This window comes from Bubalus kerabau, chromosome 5 (assembly GCF_029407905.1).
Source record: "Bubalus kerabau isolate K-KA32 ecotype Philippines breed swamp buffalo chromosome 5, PCC_UOA_SB_1v2, whole genome shotgun sequence".
Taxonomy (NCBI): Eukaryota; Metazoa; Chordata; class Mammalia; order Artiodactyla; family Bovidae; genus Bubalus; species Bubalus kerabau.
This window is the reverse complement of record NC_073628.1, coordinates 110,969,050-110,989,422: the sequence shown is the minus strand read 5'-3', so window position 1 is coordinate 110,989,422 and position 20,373 is coordinate 110,969,050. Positions and strand designations below refer to the sequence as shown.

Genomic DNA, 20,373 nt, shown 5'->3' with positions numbered 1-20,373 from the left:
GAAGCTGAAGCTCCAACACTTTGGCCACCTGATGCCAAGAGCCAACTCACTGGAAAAGACCCTCACGCTGGGAAAGACTGAAGGCAAAAGGAGAAGAAGGCAGCAAAGGATGAGATGATAGGATAGCATCACTAATTCAATGGACATGACTTGAGCAAACTCCAGGAGACAGTAGAGGACTGGTGTGCTGCAGCCTATGAGGTCTCACAGAATCAGACACAACCGAGTAACAATGGCAAAGCTCTGTATGCCATAGTGGGAAGACTTAAACCTCTGACAAGTGAACATGCCAAGGCTAAGTGGCGAGTCTGACCGGAGACTGAATGTGGCAGCACCACCTCCCAATCTAAGACCTTAGCTCAGATGACTCTTCTGAGGTACTTCTGGGTCAAATAACCAAAAATAAAATCACTATATGTAATATCAACCACTTCAACTGAATCTTTAAGCATTTCCCTCTCTTAAAACCTTAATGTACTTAATATATTAGCTTCTTAGCATTAAAAACCAATATTGTAGAATTCTATATCCAATGAATTAGAAAACATTTCTTTAGTTAGCAGTATCACTGATAGGCCATCCTATCAGAAAAGAATAACTAAAGCAAATGATGAACACAAGGTAATGTTAAGAGGTTGATGGGAGAAAAGAGACATCCATGTTAAATATACTATATGTTTTGTTTTTGTTACAAAACATGCAACATCTATAAATTAACCAATAAAAGCAGAAGTTGGAAGAAATTCAAAGTGAAACAAACCTCCTTTTGATTTTAATGATCAATAAAGTGTTAGTCACTCAGCTGTGTCAGGCTCTTTGCAGCCCCATGGACTGTAGCCCACCAGGCTCCTCTGTCCATGGAATTTCCCAGGCAGAAATATTGGAGTAGGTTGCCAGGGGATCTTCCTGACCCAAGGATCAAACTCAGGTCTCCCACATTGTGGGCAGATTCTTTACCGTCTAAGCCACCCCAATAAAGAAACACATATATTTAAGACAAATAAGTCTTTTAAGGCTTTACAAGATATAGGCTTATCAGTTATTTTGGTGGTTGCTAAGCAACATTCTCTTCTGTAGGGCTAAAGCACATGAAATTAGCATGTTTTCAGGAAAAAAAAACTTGAACAAAAAATTAGAGAACAGCATTTGAAAAGTATAAAGGAAAACACATTAACCAGCTAATCAGGCAGTAACAGAAGTTTAGTGCTTTTTGCAATAATGGTTAAACATTTTGTTTTCCACTGGTACCAAATGAGATGCTACTTCAGCACATTAATATTTTAATTTTATTGAAACAGTAACGATTATATTGACCTCTACACTCAACAGCCTAATTATTTTGAAAATCTCAAATTAGATCAGGATATACTCTAATTACTATCACTAATGGTGATCTCTATAGATCTCTTTCTCCAACAATATTTCTTCAAATTCCCAGTTTTCAGATATGTCACATGCCTGGTTTACACTTAAAAAAAAAAATGTATCTGGTTGTGACATGGCATTTTAGTAAAGCTACCACTTCATGATGCTACTTAAATTGTTAAGATCTCTGAAAATTCTGTTCTTTAACATCACCATTTTGGAAAAACCTTTTTTTTAAAAAAAAAAAAAAAGAAAAAAACAGATCTTGGCTTCCCTGGTGGCTCAGTTGGTAAAGAACCTGCCTACCATGCGGGAGACCCAGGTTCGATCCCTGGGTGGGGAAGATCCCCTGCAAAAGGGCACAGCAACTCACTCCAGTATTCTGGCCTAGAGAATTCCATGGACAGAAGAGCCTGGGAGGGGTACAGTCCATGGGGTCACAAACAGTTAGACATGACTGAGTGACTAACACTTTCTTCTTTTCACTATAGCAACGCAATGAGTAAAGATGAATACTATTGAATCTATTAGGTATAATAATGGAAACTTCTTTAAAAAAGGAAAGAGGCAAATGACTGAAGGGAAAATAACTGTAGAAATCCAACTATTGTTGGGAAAGAGGATAGTAAGTAGAATTCCAGTTCTATCATTTACCCTACCATTTTTAATATCATGCTGCAATTATGTAAATGCTATAGGGCTGCAACTGCCAATTCCCTTATTCACAAAATCAGTTCCTCACTGAGTTTTCTTAAAGTCCACAATGAACAAACCTTGATGCAGAGGCTAGTGAGGGTCAACTTAAATGAGCCAATGAAAAGAACCTGCAAATGTGATGACTATCTTCATGGAGGAGAAGGAAGTGCCTTGTGCCTCGACTGTAATCACGACTTGTTTTGGCTCTGCAACCAAAACACCATATGAGCTTAGATACACAGCTTCTTATTTTATTTTAAAGCAACAGCATTGGACTAAATGATTGGTCAAATCCACTTTAGCTTAACAGTCCATGACTCCACTTTGAGGATACAAGGCTTATCTATGTAAGAATCATTACTCAGTCTTTAAACCTTCTCAGATGGGACCCTTAGTACCAGTTACTAGGATCTTTTAAATGCTTTCTCTTTTTGTTTTACCATAGTAATAATATTGCCTCAGACCAAAATCAAGAATCCACTGTGAAGATCTAATCTCATACAGCCTCTTTCCTTTCTTTTTTTAAAAGAAATTATTCTATTTATTTATATTTTTTTGGCCTTGCGGCATGTGGGATCTTAGATCCTCAACCAGGGATCAAATTCATGTCCCCTGCAGTGGAAGCACAGTGTCTTAACCACTGGACCACGAGGGAAGCACCTGAGATGTAACATTTTTAACGACCATTATTTTATCTTTAAGACCTACTAGAATTAAACATGAATAGACACATCAAATTGCAGAACTCAGCCTGAGTCACAGTCACATACAGAAAAGTTTCTCAACCTTGGTATTAGTAACATTTTGAGATGGATAACTTTTTGCTGCATGGAGTTGTCCTAAGATACTTTGTACCATTACTGGCCTCTACACACTAGAAGCCAGTAGCGCCCCTCCCCTAAGGCTGGGACAGATTTTCCAAACATTGCCAAATGTCCCCTGGAAGTGAAAACTGACCTGAGTTGGGAAACCTGAACACATAGTAAATTAAGAGAGGGATTATTTTTGATTGCAAATTTACTTCTAACCATCAGACTTTTGAAAATAATTTCTAGTTTCAACTCAAACGATGTTGCCTCATAAATATCGCAAAAAATAAGCCACTGATTCATACTGTGATAAATTTTCTTTCGCTTTGACAAAGTCTTTGCCTCAGAGATTACAACCAGAACATTTAAATATTCTTTTTGTTTTTCAGCCTTGGTGGTGGTTTAGTCGCTAAGTCATGTTCAACTCTTGCGACACCATGCCAGGCTCCTCTGTCCATGAGATTCTCCAGGCAAGAATACTGGAGTGGGTTGCCATTTTCTGCTCCAGGGGATCTTCCCAACTGAAGAATCAAACCCAGGTCTCCTGCATTGCAGGCAGATTCTTTACCAACTGAGCTATGAGGGAAGCCCATTTTTCAGCCTTCAGTTCAGTTCAGTTCAGTTCAGTCACTCGGTTGTGTCCAACTCTTTGTGACCCCATGAACCACAGCACACCAGGCCTCCCTGTCCATCACCAACTCCCAGAGTTCACTCAAACTCATGTCCATCGAGTTGGTGATGCCATCCAGCCATCTCCTCCTCCGTCATCCCCTTTTCCTCCTGCCCCCAATCCCTCCCAGCATCAGGGTCTTTTCCAATGAGTCAGCTCTTCGTGTGAGGTGGCCAAAGTACTGGAGTTTCAGCTTCAGCATCAGTCCTTCCAATGAACACCCAGGACTGATCTCCTTTAGGATGGACTGGTTGGATCTCCTTGGAGTCCTTGCTGCTGCTAAGTTGCTTCAGTCGTGTCTGATTCTGTGCGACCCCATAGACAGCAGCCCACCAGGCTCCCCATCCCTGGGATTCTCCAGGCAAGAACACTGGAGTGGGTTGCCATTTCCTTCTCCAATGCATGAAAGTGAAAAGTGAAAGTGAAGTCATTCAGTCGTGTCCAACTCGCAGGGACCCCATGGACTGTAGCCCACCAGGCTCCTCCATCCATGGGATTTTCCAGGCAAGAGTACTGGAGTGGGGTGCCATTGCCTTCTCCTTAATGGAGTCCTTACTGAGGTATAATTGACAAAAATGTACTTAATATATACAACTTGATATTTTGATACTAAATATTCTTAAAATTGGAAAATAAAAAATCACCTGTGAGTACCTCATTGTTATAGGTACTGTTTATATATCAGTATTAATTAAGTTACAGGTTGAAATATGTATTATTCAATGTCATCAATCAGTTTTATAAAGTTGCAAAAGGGAACAGAATATTCACCCTAAAAATGTCTCTTTGGCATAATGATAATTTTAGAGTTATTAATTTTAAGAAAATAGCAGACATAGGAAAAGATCTGAAAACCAAGTAAAAGCTACCCTTTTGTAAGAGACACTTATAGTCTCTGTCTGTACCAGGAAGAGAAGGATGATTCTAAATTTCTAGAAACTCTCATTACTGGAGAAGGTAAGCACTTAAGCTCTGCACAATAACGTTGTCCCTGTTTACTGTGCTTTTCCTCCCATAAATGACTGTCCTCCTAAACATTTTTTGTCTCTAGCTGGAAAAGCTATCAAAGATGGTTTCTTGGGCAATGTCGGGAAGTTGCTCTGTTTTCCTGGATATCTCCCATGTATACAGGATGTGTGCATGTTATCAAACTCCTATTTGTTTTTATCCCATGAATCTGTGTTTTATTATAGGAGGTGTCTCAACCAAGAACCTCAAAGGATTGAGGGACAATTATTGATTCCTTCCCTACAGTAGAATTAATTAATTTCAGAGACACAAGGTTCTGAATGGTTTTCAGATTCTTACGTTTCTGAAGGTGGTCAGAATATACTACCCCAAATATGCTGATGTGACTTAAGGATTATTTAGAGCTGAAGGCAGCTGAGAAACAGCAGACATAGGAGGAGCTCCTGTCCTCCCCCTATCTGCCAAAAAGAAGGGCATGTGCCTGCATGCTCAGCTGTGTTCGACTGTGACCCCATGGACTGTAGCCACCAGACTCCTCTGTCACAGGATTTTCCTGGTAAGTACGCTGGAATCGGTTGCCATTTCCTCCTCCAGGGGATCTTCAAGGATTAAACCCACACCTCCTGCATTGGCAGGTAACTTTTTTCCACTGTGCCACCTGGGAAGCCCAAAGGCAGGACATACATTTCTCTTTTGCAAAGGAATTTTCCTTCAGTAAATGTGTCTCCTCTACAGCCCTTATCTACCATGCTTTCCTCACATTTTCTAGTCATCTTCCCACAATTCACCTTCCTAGAAGCGCCAGTCCCCTTTTCCTGTCTTGTCACAATTTCTTGTGCTGTGGGTGTACATGCTCAATTGCTCAGTCGTGTCCAACTCTCTGTGATCACATGGACTGTAGCCTACCAGGCTCCTCTGCTCACGAATTATCCTGGCAAGAATACTGGAGTGGGTTGCCATTTCCTACTCCAGGGATCTTCCCAAGTAAGGGATCGAACCCACATCTCTTGTGTCTGCTGCATTCTCAAGAGGATTCTTTACCACTGTGCCATGGGAAGCCAAGTGGTCCCCAGGTCCAAATGCTTCTTTGGTTTTTCACTTCTTTTCTGTGAAGTTTCCAATCACGTAAAAATATTAACATCAATGAAGAAATATATGACTTTTGTCAGTTTAATTCACAGTTCCCAAGAAACCAAACCTGAGAGGGTAGAAGAAAGGTTTTTCTCCCCACCCTCATTTCCAACAAATAATTTGTTGATATATTTATCATCAAAATGGTAACAATTTTATTTATTCATAAGTACATATCACTATGAATTCACGGAGTATTGGCACTGACTATAAATCTAGTTCCTGATTTATACATTGTTAGGGAACCCACTGACTGAAACCACCAGCCCCGGCCAGGCATGAGAGGAACCACTTGCATGAGTTATCTTACAAAAGGAGGTCCTGGTAAGGAACACAGAAATAACAAAATGCCGACAACTAGAATAATTCAGGAAAGGCCAAAGGGAGAGAGGAGACGCAGTCCATAAGTCCCACCAAGCTCCCTGCATCCTCGTTGGAATCCATCTTGGCTGGGTGATGCACGCACCACCAGGGAAGGACCTGAGTCACAGTGACTGATCAGAGACAACCTGGGAACTAACCCCATCACCATAATACCCAAGACTGTGAGCCGTGTGGCAGAGCAGTTCTCCTGGGTTCTCTCACCTGCTGCTCTTGGCCTGGGCACTCCTTCCCAATGAAGTCTCTTGCTTTGTCAGTACATGTGTCTCCTCAGATAATTCATTTCTTAGTGTTAGATAAGAGCCCATTTCACATCCTGAAAGGGGTTCCCCTTCCTGCAACAAGATGAGGAAACCAAAGCCTAGGACTTAGGTAACTAAAAAAGTAAGAACAAATTACATTTTAAAAATGAGAAGAAGATCAAAGTGAGAAAGTGGTATAAGAAGGAAGAAGAAACAATGCCAAGTGGGAAAAAAGTAATTCTTTAATGGAGTGTGGCAGGGTATAGCAAACTAAGTCTGACAAACTGTAGACCTCAGCCTCTGGGATCTATACAGAACAAGAGCTAGAGAGATGATGGATGTAGTTATAGAGGTTTGATAAGATCAGTGCTTCCTACTGAAACCTAGCAGGAGCCTGTGGGGCCCCTCCAGTACAAATGCTTTCTGTGTTCGCTTTTTCTTGTGTGTAGGAAAAAGGTTTCAGCCTCCTAGACCTTCTCTCATTTCCAAAGGGCAGATTCAAACAGTTACTCACTAACAGTGAAGTCGCTCAGTCATGTACAACTCTGCAACCCCATGGACACATGGCTCCTCCATCCATGGGATTTTCCAGGCAGGAAAACTGGAGTGGTTTGCCATTTCCTTCTCCAGGGGATCTTCCCAACCCAGGGATTGAACCCAAGTCTCCTGGATTGCAGGCAGACACTTTACTGTATGAGCCAGCAAGAGGAATGCACAAACAGAAGAGGAGTGGTCAAGAAATAAGAGCACACTGATAAAGAAGGGTTCTGCTCCTTATCAAGGGACTGTTGCTGTGGTTCAGTCACTCAGTCGTGTCTCTTTGCAAGCCCATGAACTGCAGCATGCCAGGCTTCTCTGTCCTTTACTATCTCCAGGAGTTTGCTCAAACTGAAGTCCACTGAGTTGCTGATGCCATCCAACCATCTCATCTTCTGTCGCCCCCTTCTCCTCCTGCCCTTAATCTTTCCCAGCATCAGGGTCTTCAAGGGATATATATAACAATACCTTTGTGTTCTTCTGCTGGAATTAAGGCCCCCACTCAGATAGAGGATGGTAACTTCAGGCAGAGTACAAGATTCCTCCAACACCATTCTGTTACTTGATCACCAACAGATCAGAAGAAGGTCACACACTTGCAACCCTCAGCCCAAATTTTTCCTACAAAAACTTTTCCCCAAAAACCATCAGAGAGTTCAGGATTTTTTGAGCAAGAGCACTCGTTCTTTTCACTTGGCCCTGTAATAAACTGTTCAGGCTCCAAACTCTGATATTTTGGTCTGTCTGGTCTCACTGTGTGTTGGGTACAAGAACTTTTGACTGACAATACCATCGAGGGGAAACTGCTGCTGGTGAAGATCTGTAAAACCAGATGGATAGAGTCTCCATTCTTTTTGGTTTATACTACTTGATTAACTTGATTTGCTGCTATTAGGTGGGGTGCAGGGTTGGAGGAAGAGTGTGGTGTTTTAAACTTAAATTTGGAAAGGTTTTTTCATGTCTTTTTCCTGGGGCTTTTTAATCTAAAGGTATTTTACTTAAAAATATAATACATAAAATAGAAAAATAAAAGCAAATCCTATAAAATGTAGTGGTGAACCTTTGCCGCCTCTGTATGAGTTTTAAGTTGCATTTTATTTCATTTCTTTCTCCTACACTGCACGTACCATGTAGCCTGCGGGGTTCCATTCCCCGACCAGGAATAGAACCTATGCCCTCAGCAGTGAAAGCGTGGAGTCCCAGCCACTGGACTCAAGGAAATCCCTTAAGTTGTATTTTAAATTGGTCCAGGTATTCCAATATGTAATTGGTCAGTCTAATCTGAGAGCATATGGATGCGAATAGGGCTACATAATATTTTAAAATTAAGAGGGATGCCAAAAACTCAGCCTCTGTGCACCGGTGCCAAATCTAATCTTGGAGACAATGTTTTGGGTGAAATAGGAAAGAACAGATTTATTGCTTTGCCAGGCAAAGGGGGACACAGCAGGCTCATGCCTCTAAAACTATGTGTCCCAACAGGGAGGTTTTCCTGAGGAGTTTTATAGCAATGATTCCAGGGCAGAGTTGCTAATAAGTATCAGGGTGTGTGCAGGGCCTGCACTCCTTTAATCTGACCTCTCCCGATGAGCTTCTCTGGCTTCTTGGATTTGGCCTCAGGTGGTCGCCTCCTTTGTGTCTTCACTCCCTTCTTTCTCTGATTAGCAACTGTTTGAATCTTCCCTTTGGGACTGAGGGAAGGTCATGGAAGCTGGAGTCTATACCTTACAAACAAGAAACAGGGGACAGAGAAAGGGTCCGTGGCCTGGAGCCCCAGAGTCTCCTGCTCAGTTTCAATAATACAAATTATCTTTTCATTTGAACTGTCCATTTATGAAAGCTATGCTCTTGTTAGTACAAACAAATAAAAATGGGTCACTGAATAAGCATCAGTCAATCATGAAAAACTGACTTAATGCAAATACTAAAAGGCAGTTTACACTTTACTTTTTTAAGTGGTACTTTAGCGAAATTCAAGAGAACACATAGTTATTGTTTTTCCTACATACAGAAGACAGTGTTAAACATCTGGGGTACCAGAAAGAAAAACTCAAGGAATTCAGGCTATTAAAATACTGTAGGAAGACAATGAAAGAAACTTCTATACACAATGAAAATCCATGGATTAATCCCTCATTTCCCATAAAAAAATAAACAAATACCTTTCAATCTCATTTTGTTTAAAATGTCTTTGATTTGAGCCTTTCTTTTCACTCACTCTCAAGAGCCTGTGTCTTTCTTTACCAGGTGCAGAAAACAGTGCCCACTGAAGGGGAATAGAATGCTTACTTCAAGATTCCATGAAATCACAGGTGGAATTTAGATTCGTATGCTTTAAGAGCTGTACCGGGCCTCTGGGGTCCTCTAACTTAACTGCTTATGTCAAAGGCCCCCAATAAAGCTATTCAGTGGTGAAGTTAAGGTGGTAATCAGCCCTCCTGACTGTTAAGCAAGGGCCCTGAAAAGTCAAAGTGAAGTCGCTCAGTTGTGTCCGACTCTCCGCGACCCCATGGACTGTGGCCTGCTAGGCTCCTCAGTCCACGGGATTTTCCAGGCAAGAGTACTGGAAGGGAAGTGAAGTGAAGTTGCTCAACCGTGTCCGACTCTTTGTGACCCCATGGACTGTAGCCTAACGGCTCCTCTGTCCATGGGCTTTTCCAGGCAAGAATACTGAGTGTGTTGCCATTTCCTTCTCCAGGGGAACTTCCCAACCCAGGGATCGAACCTGGGTCGCCTGCATTGTAGGCAGACGCTTTACCGTCTGAGCCACAAGGGAACCCCTAAGAGTACTGGAGTGTGTTGCCATTTCCTTCTCCAGAGGATCTTCAGGACCCAGGGATCAAACCCAGATCTCCCATATTGCAGGCAGACGCTTTTACCGCCTGAGCCCTAATGGAAGCCAAAGCCTGTCTTGCCTTTGTTCTATGTACAGGATACACTCACTCCCAGTCTTTCACTGAGCACAGCTAAACTCTAAGGGCTAAATAAGGTGAAGATAAGCTTCCTCCAGTGCCTTTTGGACTGGAGAAGCTCTAGGCCTGAACAGGGCCATCAGAATGGCCCATGGTAGCTGCCCTCTTAGACTGCTACAGATGTCCAATACTAGACCAGAAATGGATTAGTTTCTACTACTAAAACATAGGATCTAGGCTCAGCAGGAATTGACTCCCAGCACTTAATATAAACTTAAGCTTTCCTCAAAATATGATTTTAGGTAACTTCTTCTCTTTACTGAGAATATGAGACTTTTAAAAGGGTTGGGATAAGAGAGAATAGGAAAAGGAGTACGTGAAAGCTGTATACTGTCACCCTGCTTGTTTAACTTATATGCAGAGTACATTATGAGAAATGCTGGGCTGGGGGAAGACAAGCTGGAATCAAGATTGCTGGGAGAAATATCAATAACCTCAGATATGCAGATGACGCCACCCTTATGGCAGAAAGTGAAGAAGAACTAAAGAGCCTCTTGATGAAAGTGAAAGAGGAGAGTGAAAAAGTTGGCTTAAAGGTCAACATTCAGAAAACTAAGATCATGGCATCCGGTCCCATCACTTCATGGCAAATAGATGGGGAAACAGTGGAAACAGTGGCTGACTTTATTTTTTGGGGCTCCTAAATCACTGCAGATGGTGACTGCAGCCATGAAATTAAAAGACACTTACTCCTTGGAAGGAAGCATATTAAACCTAGATAGCATATTAAAAAGCAGAGACATTACTTTGTCAACAAAGGTCCATCTAGTCAAGGCTACGGTTTTTCCAGTAGTCAAGTATGGATGTGAGAGTTGGACTATAAAGAAAGCTGAGCACTGCAGAATTGATGCTTTTGACTGTGGTGTTGGAGAAGACTTTTGAGAGTCCCTTGGACTGCAAGGAGATCCAACCAGTCCATCCTAAAGGAGATCAGTCCTGGGTGTTCATTGGAAGGACTGATGTTGAAGCTGAAACTCCAATACTTTGGCCCCCAATGTGAAGAGCTGACTCATATGAAAAGACCCTGATGCTGGGAAAGATTGAGGGCAGGAGGAGAAGGGGACAACAGAGGATGAGATGGTTGGATAGCATCACCGACTCAATGGACATGGGTTTGGGTGGACTCCAGCAGTTGGTGATAGATAAGGAGGCCTGGCATGCTGCAGTTCATGGGATCACAAAGAGTCGGACACGACTGAGTGACTGAACTGAACTCAAGAGAAAATATTTTAAAAAGCACTAAAAAAATTTACATTGAGTATTGCAATCAGAAGTTTTAATAGACAAGTTTTATTTCAAATTCACTGGTGAAATCTATAAATATATTGTACATTTCCTGGTTGCTTAGGCCATTAAGGGTCTAATCTATTTCCTGAGTTGAAACTAGCTAATGGAAAAATATTTAGAATAGTAATCATCTAGTGAAATGGGCATCTGGCATCTATTTAACCAAAACATATTCTTGGTCATATTTCCCTTCAGTAATTTATATGGTTTCTAAAGGGATAATCTCATTTTTTACAATGAGAGGTCTTTGCTATTAAAACATGGAAAGGCTCCACCCTCTCTACCCCTAATGTTTTATGAAAAAGGGCACTCCTCTGTACAATACTCTTTAGCCTCAATACATACATAATATCAGGCTGGGAAGTGTATTGCTTGATTTCCTACCAAGCAATTCATTCCTGAAACCACTGAACAAAAAATAAAAACAAAAATGTAAGGTCAGTATTATTACCATAAGAAAATTGAGATTTTTATATTTACTTGATGGAACTCTGTTAAATAAGCTTATCTTATACCACGTGTATGCACTATTGCCCCAAAGCTGAGGAGGTCCAAATTACTGAAGGCAAACTATAATGTGTGGATACCACGTGTATGCACTGTTGCCCCAAAGCTGAGGAGGTCCAAATTACTGAAGGCAAACTATAATGTGTGGATGCTGGATTTACCATGTGCAGCTTACAATACTTCTCAAAGCCTCATTCCCACACGTTTCTTTCTCTTTGGGGGCTAGCAAATTCATCACCCATCAGCACACCTCTGACACATATTATTAGGTGGAGGGTTCAGATGGCAAACTAATTTTTTATATTTAGCCTAGTAGAAGCATTATTTGGAAGGTAACATGCCAGAGGAAAACCCTGACCTCAGGAGCAAGTCAACCAAGATTTTAGGGTGATCTGTACCATTCCTAAATGAACATTTAGCAGAGATCATCAAGAGTCTTTGAAAACAGTCTACCAGAGCCAGGCTTGGACTCTGGAGCAAAGCTAGCCTTTGAGTTGAGACCTGGGAGTGTGGACCCCCTAAATTATGCACAATTCTGAGATCAGATTTTCCACTAGAGGGAATTTCTTTTAAATCAGTAACTGTAAAGTATGGTTTATAAAGAAGATAAAGTAGTTTGATTAGATAAAAAGATTACTGGACTTCAAGAAAAGCACTCTGTTTTCTTTCAAATTGGAGAAGGAAATGGCAACCCACTCCGGTACTCTTGCCTGGAAAATCCCATGGACGGAGGAGCCTGGTGTTCTTCGATTATGCAAGTTCTTACCTTTCCATAATTCAGACACCAGTCAGTGAGGGCTATTTTATATGTTTTGGCACTGAGCATTAATATAATTAGTGCGGCTGCTCTGAAAGCTTCCATCTACTACAGAATTAACAATAATATCATTCTCTTCCTTTTAGAAACATCTCATGAGAAAACAAAAATATTTAACTTCATTCCCTTATGAAAAACAAAACATTTCTGCTAAAAATGACCAATACCGTCTTTAAAGAAATTTCATTATTAAAGCAAAATAGAAACTGTTTGTTCTGTCTGCTGGGCACACCCTGTACAGTCATTAAAATCAGTTGTTTAAATTTTTCCTCCTGGGTTTCACATTTATTATAGATAAATCTTTTTATAACACATTGCCCAGAGATGTTATATTAGAGGCAGAAGCATTCTCTGACCTCAGCACACTATTGACAAGCCCCTGGAACAGGCTGGGAAAGAAAAATTGGACAACGTAACTGACCAAAAAGAAATGACATTAAGACTCAGAATTAGACATTGTACGTGTTATTGAATCTGTTGATCATGCTGCGCTCTTGACACTGACTTGCTTGTGACTGTATTTTCTACTCAGAAGCTGAAGTGATGGAGACCACAGAAGCAATCTCGAATCTTCCTAAGCTCTTTACAGACCTGAACAGATATTCTTCTCTTCTGTGGTTCTCAGAGTTGACATTTCAAGGCAAAGTTTATGAAAGTCCAATGAATTAAATAAGATATCTGATTCCCACACCACTAAACTCAAATAATTAATTGAAAGATAACTTCTAGTGTCTGGCAATTTAAAAGGCAAACAATTTTTATTCAGTCTCAGGTAAAACTGCCATTAGAACAAAACGGGGTGGCGCAGCAGTAAAGAATCTGCCTGCAAAGCAGGAGACACAGGTTCGATCCCTGGGTTGGGAAGATTCCCTGGAGAAGGAAATGGCAACCCACTCCAGTATTCTTGCCTGGAAATTCCCACGGACAGAGGAGCCTGGTGGGCTACAGTCCATGGGGTGGCAAAGAGTTGGACATGACTTAGGTGACAGAGCATGGCATGCATGGAGCAACTCAAGTAAGACTCTAGAAAAACTAGTCAAAAAAGCATTGTAGTGTCATTGGATTGCACTTTCATGATTAGCAGTTGCTCTAATGACAAATTTAAAACCCAGGTCACATAAACAAAGAATTTTTAGAAAGGTAGGAGTTAATTTCCTAAAGTATCTAAAGAAAAAAATCCCAATTTCTTCACTGAAAACAGAAAAGATTATTTAAAATGGAAATGCCCCCAAAATCGCTTTCAAGACTATAATCTGAATGGGGGGAGAGAGGAACAAGACAGCTATAAAAATTTTATTCTCATTAAGATAATAAAATTATCATCCTATACACTGAGTCGCTGACTAAAAAGAATAAGAAAATTGGACTTCAACACAATTAGAGAAAATAATGAAAATACAGCAGAGTATGTTTTACTTATGGCACCTCATAGGAGTCATGCAGCCCGACTCTATATGTGGTCTCTGTGCTGGGGGCTCTGAGGCTGATCTGCACGATCCCGCCACATCCAGAGAGGAGAAAAGATGCTCCCACCTCTAAGTCTTCATAAAGCCCCACAGGTATGGAGGCTGTGTTTTAAAATTTTTTTTTATTAGAGTACAATTGCTTTACAATGTTCTGTTGGTTCTGGCTGTACAACAACACGAATCAGCTGTATGAATACATATATCCCCTCCCTCTCGAACCTCCGTCCCACTCCCCTATCCCACCCCGCTAGGTCATCGCAGAGCACCGAGCTGAGCTGCGTTCCCTACAGTAGCTTTCCACCATGCATTTTACACCTAGTGGTGTGTGTATGTCAGTGCCACGCTCTCAATCCGTCCCACCCTCTCCAGCTCCCTGCCCCCCGTGTCCCCAGGCCTGTTCTCTACGTCTGTGTCTCTATTCCTGCCCTGCAAGCAGGCTCATCTGTACCATCTTTGCAGATTCCTGTATGAAGGTTTTAAAATGCAATTTTACTCTACTTGTTTTCTATTACTATATAACAAATTACCACAGACTTAGCAGCTGAAAGCAGCTTTCATTTACTATCTCACAACTCTGAAGGTCAGGACCCTGGGTGGGTTCTGCTGGGCTTTGCCTGGGGTCTCATAAGGTTGAAATCAAGATGCCTACTGGGCTGGCCTCTCATCTGGGAGCTCTGGGGAAGAATCTGCCTTCAAGCTCTTGCAGGTTGTTGGCAGAACACAATTCCTTGTGGAACTATGGATGAGGTTGTATGGATGAAGTCCTGTTTCCTTGCCAGCCGTTGGCTGGGGGGCTGCCCTCAGCTCCTCAAAGCTGTCTGTCTCCCTTCTCCCATGGTCCCTTCCAACTTCAAAGCAGTAGTTGTGTATGGAGTCCTTCTCATAATTCCTCCCTCCCTGACTTCCCTTCTGCCATCAGCCAAAGAAAGCTCTCTGCATCTGAGGCTCGTTTGATGAGATCAGGCCCACTCAGATAAATCAGGAAAATATCCCTCTTTTCTGGTCAACTGTGACATATAAGAAAATCTAATCAGAGAAGCCATATCTCATCACATTCTCAGGTTCCAGGAATTTGGTTGGGACATCTCTGAAGGGCATTTAAGAAATTCTGTCTAGGACTTCCCTGGTAGTCCAGTGGCTAAAACTCTGGGCTCCCAATGCAGGGGGCCCAGATTCAATCCCTGGTCAGGGAACTAGATAACACATGCCTCAACTAAGACCCAGCACAACCAAATAAATAAATAAATATTAAAAAAAAAAAAAAGAAAGAAGTTCTGTCTAGCAAAAAAATTAAGGCAAAAAAAAAAAAAAAAAGCCAAAGGGTGTTGTGAACTTGTCCAATGTGAAACAAAGGTATTCTAAATTCCTCACACTTGAGTAAGAAACATTTGCAAATGGTATAAAATAATAAAAGTACACAAGAAGCAAGACATCCTTCTCATACTGTCCCTTAGTCCCAGTTCTGATCCCCAAGAACATCAACTTTTTACTAGTTTCCCAGGTCTCCTGTGAGAAATCTCCATGTTTGCTAAAGCACATGTTATCTGGGAACTCTGGTCTGATGTGGTCCTGAAAGGTTATTAGCAGTCCCCTGTTACATCACCCTGGCCTCACTCAAGCTCTTCCTGAGAGGGTTGGGGCGGGGGGTGGGCGGGGGGAGTTATTCTGTGATAAATAGTCAGTTTAGATTTTCTGATGATTAATGATTTGACTAATAATCTGAGATTAGTATTGATTATTTCTGTTTTCCTAGAAAAGCATTCATGCCTTCCAGGTTCTCAAGTTAATCTGTGCAGGACTGAGCAAAATATTTTCTTATAATTCTCTTATTCTTTCTAGTTTCTATACTTTCCCCATTATTATTTCTCATTCTATATTCTCTTCCCCACCCACATTTCAATTTTATTAGGTTAGCTAAAGATTTATCTATTTAATTAATTTTTTTAAAAAGAACCAGCTCTTTTATTTACTAGTCTGATTAATTTTCTTCTTCATTAACTTCTATCGTTATTCTGACTTTCTGCTTTTTAATGTCTGTTTTATTGATTATTTTTCTAACTTCTTGAGTTAGAGATTTAATTCAGCTGTTTTCTTTCTTCATTAAGATAGGTGCTTCTGAATCCTACTTTTAGCTGTTCCATAAGTTCTGACATACAGTGCTTTTCCTCCTGGATTTTCTATAACCTGTATGATTTCCTCTATGATCCAAGAGTTGTTTAAATAAAAAATTTTAACAATTTCTAATTATGTTAATTTCTAGTTTTATTGCAGTGTGATTAGAGAATGCTATATGTATTTGTTTTGCCTTTTGAAATTCATTGATATTTTCTTTACAGTGTATTTTGTTTTTATTCAGCAGTATGAAAGGTCTGTTCTTAGCTTTTAGGACACAAAGTGACACATATTAATAATAAAGACTTAGTTCATTTATTATCTTTATTTGGGTTTTCATTTTCTTGGGTTTTTGGCCACCTGGTCTCACTAACCAAGAGGAGTGAATTAAAGCCTCCTACCATCACATATTTCTCTCCGTATTTCCCACTTCCTGTTTCTGTTTCAGAGATGACAGTAGCACACTGCTGCTATGAATCACCCCTCTGCGCCTTATTTAAAGCTTTCTCCTCTAACTCTAACATTGCCTTATATTAAAGATGTGATTCCTACTTTTTTGTTCGTGTTTTCCCAGTAAGCTTTTGTTTTTCTCTTCAGCCTTGCCTGGGTGATTCTTCACTGAGGCCATTGCCCAGCTTCTTCTTCATGCCCAGCCAGGGCCAAGGACGCTCCTGCTGCTGTCCACGTGCCCTGTCCCATCAGTCTAAACTGGGCATTCCTGGATTGTCCCTCAGAGAGTTCTTTCGCTTTCTTCTGAGATTGGCAGCTGCAGGCATCTTTCTTCAACTGCGTTTATGTGTTCTCCATCACATCCTTTGGTTTGGCGATGTGTATACCTCCTCCTTCCCTTGAAGATGAGGCTCATGTTTCTTCTTTTGTTTCTCCTAGTGCACTGACGCCCTGATATTCTGTCACTGAAAAACCAGAATCTAGAATTTGTTTTTGCCAGTTCTCCTCTGCTATCATGCTCTAAGTCATGCTCTCTGGTGAAAGGCTTTGCTGTCCTGTGTTCTACAGGTGTTTCTGACAACAGTATGTTCCACTCCTTAGCCTTGTGAATGGGGAAGGTAGTTTCTTATCCAGCTTTCTGAAATTCCTCCCATGGTTTCTAGGCTATTCTACACTATCTCTACCTCTCCCAGAAACTTCTGGAAATTCTACTCTCACTTCTAACTTACATTTCTCTCTTTGGCTTAGTTTAGTCTGCCTGAAAGTGTGTGTGTGTGTGTGTATATATATATGTATATATATATATATATATATATATATATATTACCAGTCAATTCAAAGCAAATACTAAACTTTAAGACAAATCAATAGCTGGGCCATTATGTGCTCAATTTAGTGTTTCACCTACTACATGCAAGGCCCTCTTCTAGGCATTAGAGAGGCACACTGCCATGAATGCTTCAGAAACTCATACTTTAGTAGAAGAAAAGAAGAAATAATAATAATATTCTTACACTTTTTTGCTAATATACATTTCCACATAGTCACCTCTAAAGCCATGTTTCAAGTCATTAATGTTACCTACCTTTCTCTGGTCCCTCCCTGTATCACATCAGGGTTGCCTTTTCCTGTTCAAAGTCTGTGCCCTCTTCATTGGGCATAAAACTGCTATTGTTCTTCAGTCCTTGCCTTGGCTGTGGAGCCAAAGTAATAAAAGCTGAACCTGTAGAGCAGGTGTGTCATTTAGGATCCTTTGGCTACAAGGCACAGAGACTCAATCAGGTATCCCAAGTAACTGTGGGTGGCTGTATATAGTGTGTGTGTGTGTGTGTGTGTGTGTGTATACATATATATTTATATTTATATATATTTATGTGTGTGTGTGTGTGTGTGTGTGTAAGAGAGGAGTATGAGCGGGAATACTATTGTAATGTTTCATGGGAAAATATGGAATAAAAGCATGTCACACGGCTAGGCCTCATAGTAAGTCATGGAAAGCTGCTTAAGCAGGCCTCATGAGAAGTACTGGAACACAGATTGAGAATTTCAAGTTGCTCAGGCAAGTGTGTAAGCATTTGGTTAGTTCCTTGTGTCTTTGGCAACAATAACCTACTGATCATGCTCTTTGCCTACAGATGTTAAGTAAAATCTCTGTATCTCCCACACAGACAATTAAAAAAAGAAGTTATATGACTTAGCTTTCACTTATTCATCACTCTTGCTTACTCATGGCTTCTTACTGACTCATATCATCTCTGTCTACCTTTGTTCTAGTTAAGCATTTGACTTCTGTTCCTATCAAATAAATCTCTCTACCTCAAGTATACACTTTTCTGGCAGAGGATGTGACCAGCCTACTAGGTCACCATCATCAGTAAGGTAAAGCACTGGTGCTAGGTCTTCTAATGGATCAGCCTCCACACAGCCTGTTTTAGCATTTATTTTTTCTGATTGCTCTACGTCAAATGTAGGTGGTAAGGTCTAGCAATACAGAGCATGGCCACCTGCACGCAATGCCTAGAGCTGACATCTTCGGGAAGAGGCTACAGGTAGGAGTCCTGAGAAAAGGCCTGTGGGTATACAGATACTCCTAGCTTGGGCCTGCCTATTGCAGTAAGCTTTCCTCAGTTCTGATAATCAAAATGCTTCTTGGAAGTCATAAAGAAATGATTATTTTATAGAATTTTAGATTTTCTTTTATACTTAACTGTAATCACTACCAAGATAAGAGTCCATATACTGTAACATCAAAGGCATGAGAATTTAGTCTAGCCAGCCAGAAATTCCTGGGAAAAGGGTTATATCAAGTAGTACCTACTGCTAGTAGTCCAAGGAACCGAGGTGATCAACGTACCGACTTCTGTAAAGGACCCACTATAGCTCAGCGCCAGTGTGCCTAAAAGAAACTAGGGCTTACTTATAATCACATTTCTGTCATCTAATACCACATAAATGAAAGCTTTTCATTTCACTTATGACAATTCAGGACTGAATTTCACTTTGCTTACAATCCCTACGAGAATAGGTTTTATCATCAGCTCATAGACTGGGAAAGAAAATGATTCCAGAAATCAACAATGCCATATTCTAGATGAGAGGTACACCAGACTCAGAGTATAAACTGCTATGGCTTTAGAATTTCAAGCAGGGCACAGCTGTAAACTTCAGCCTGGCTTAACACCTGAGCTGACACAGTAAGTGCCTGTTTGGGTACAAACATCTGTTTGCCCAAGCCTAGCCATATGCCACTAGAACTGAAGAGGAGGCAATTACCAACAGAGCCATAACGTATTCCTTAAAGCTCCTGTAGGCACATGTGCCCAACCTGTCCCTATACGTGCAATTTGCCTGATTCTTGCAAAACTATAAACTCAATTATGTATAATCTGACTTTTTTTTTTACAAATTGAAGATATATTCATAAACAAAGAGAATGCAAATTTTGATAAATTTCTTATACAAAAAAATAATCATAATGTTTTTCATAAAAATACCTTCTATGGCCATACAGTGACCTGTATCTTAAAGGTACATTACTGATGTAGTTAAAAGGAAATTCTCTACAGTGAATAATCCATATAATGCACACCACTAGGAACACTTTTCCTATCAGCCAGATACAAATCATTCATTAGGTATTCTTTTACTATTATGGACATGAATTATGTTGTACAGATATTCTACAATTTTTTTCTGTATTCATCAGTTGATGGACATTTGCTTGTTTCTACTTCCAGATTTTTATAAATAATGCGCATGTTGGGGGGGAAATGCAAAACATACATCCAATAAAGAAATTGTGTCCAAAATATAGACATAACTCTTAAAAATGCAACAGTTTTTGTGTTTTTGTTTTTTTTTTTAACTTTTTTCTTTTTTTTTAAATTATTTTTTATTGGAGTACAGTTGATTTACAATGTTTGTTAACTAGCAAAGTTTCATTTGGTTTTTAACCAAGGAGTTACTAAGCACTTATAATACACCAGGTATTATGCTGGGTGATCAGAATATGGAACTGGATTTACCTCCTACCTGCCCTTGGTGGGTGGTGGGGGCGCTTCCCCTTGGGGCTCAGATGGTAAAGAATCCATCTGCAATACAGGAGACCTGGGTTCGATCCCTGGGTTGGGAAGATCCCATGGGGAAGGGAAAGGCTACCTACTCCAGTATTCTTGCCTGGAGAATTCCATGAACTGTATAGTCCATGGGGTCACAAAAAGTGGGACACAACTGAGTGATTTTCACTTCCCTAGAGGGAAGGAGTCATGAAGGTCCAGAAAAGCAAATAGACTGATAGATAAATTATGAGAAAATGATGTAAGAGAACGTCTTATCAGGCTAATCCAACAGCCAAAGATTCAGAGGGGTGTATTCTGATTTCAGTGTGTCCTATGAGACAGGTACACACATTCTGATACATTTTGCATCTCTCCCTGAAGTGTTCACCATGAGAGATCCTGTGG

General features: G+C 40.6%; 1 protein-coding gene and 2 non-coding genes across 8 annotated transcripts in view; 1 reads left to right on the top strand and 2 right to left on the bottom strand.

Moving 5' to 3' along the window:
• Positions 1 to 20,373, bottom strand: part of RABGAP1L (RAB GTPase activating protein 1 like) — a 742,566-nt gene that overhangs the window by 112,088 nt on the left and 610,105 nt on the right. Inside the window, exons 20-21 of one of the 6 annotated variants that reach the window (XM_055582719.1) lie at positions 6,226 to 6,356; positions 5,808 to 6,120 (exon numbers count right to left, since the gene is read on the bottom strand). The exons of the other annotated variants lie outside the window; for them this stretch is intronic. Of the exons in view, the coding sequence (XP_055438694.1) occupies positions 5,868 to 6,120; positions 6,226 to 6,356 (384 nt within the window). The 3' untranslated portion in view covers positions 5,808 to 5,867. Of the gene's footprint in view, positions 1 to 5,807; positions 6,121 to 6,225; positions 6,357 to 20,373 lie in introns of those variants that run through there. 6 annotated transcript variants of the gene reach the window in all.
• Positions 1,637 to 1,708, top strand: TRNAG-ACC (transfer RNA glycine (anticodon ACC)). The gene has a single exon. It is a non-coding gene; the product is annotated as a tRNA-Gly (tRNA).
• TRNAC-ACA (transfer RNA cysteine (anticodon ACA)) lies at positions 9,505 to 9,576 on the bottom strand. The gene has a single exon. It is a non-coding gene; the product is annotated as a tRNA-Cys (tRNA).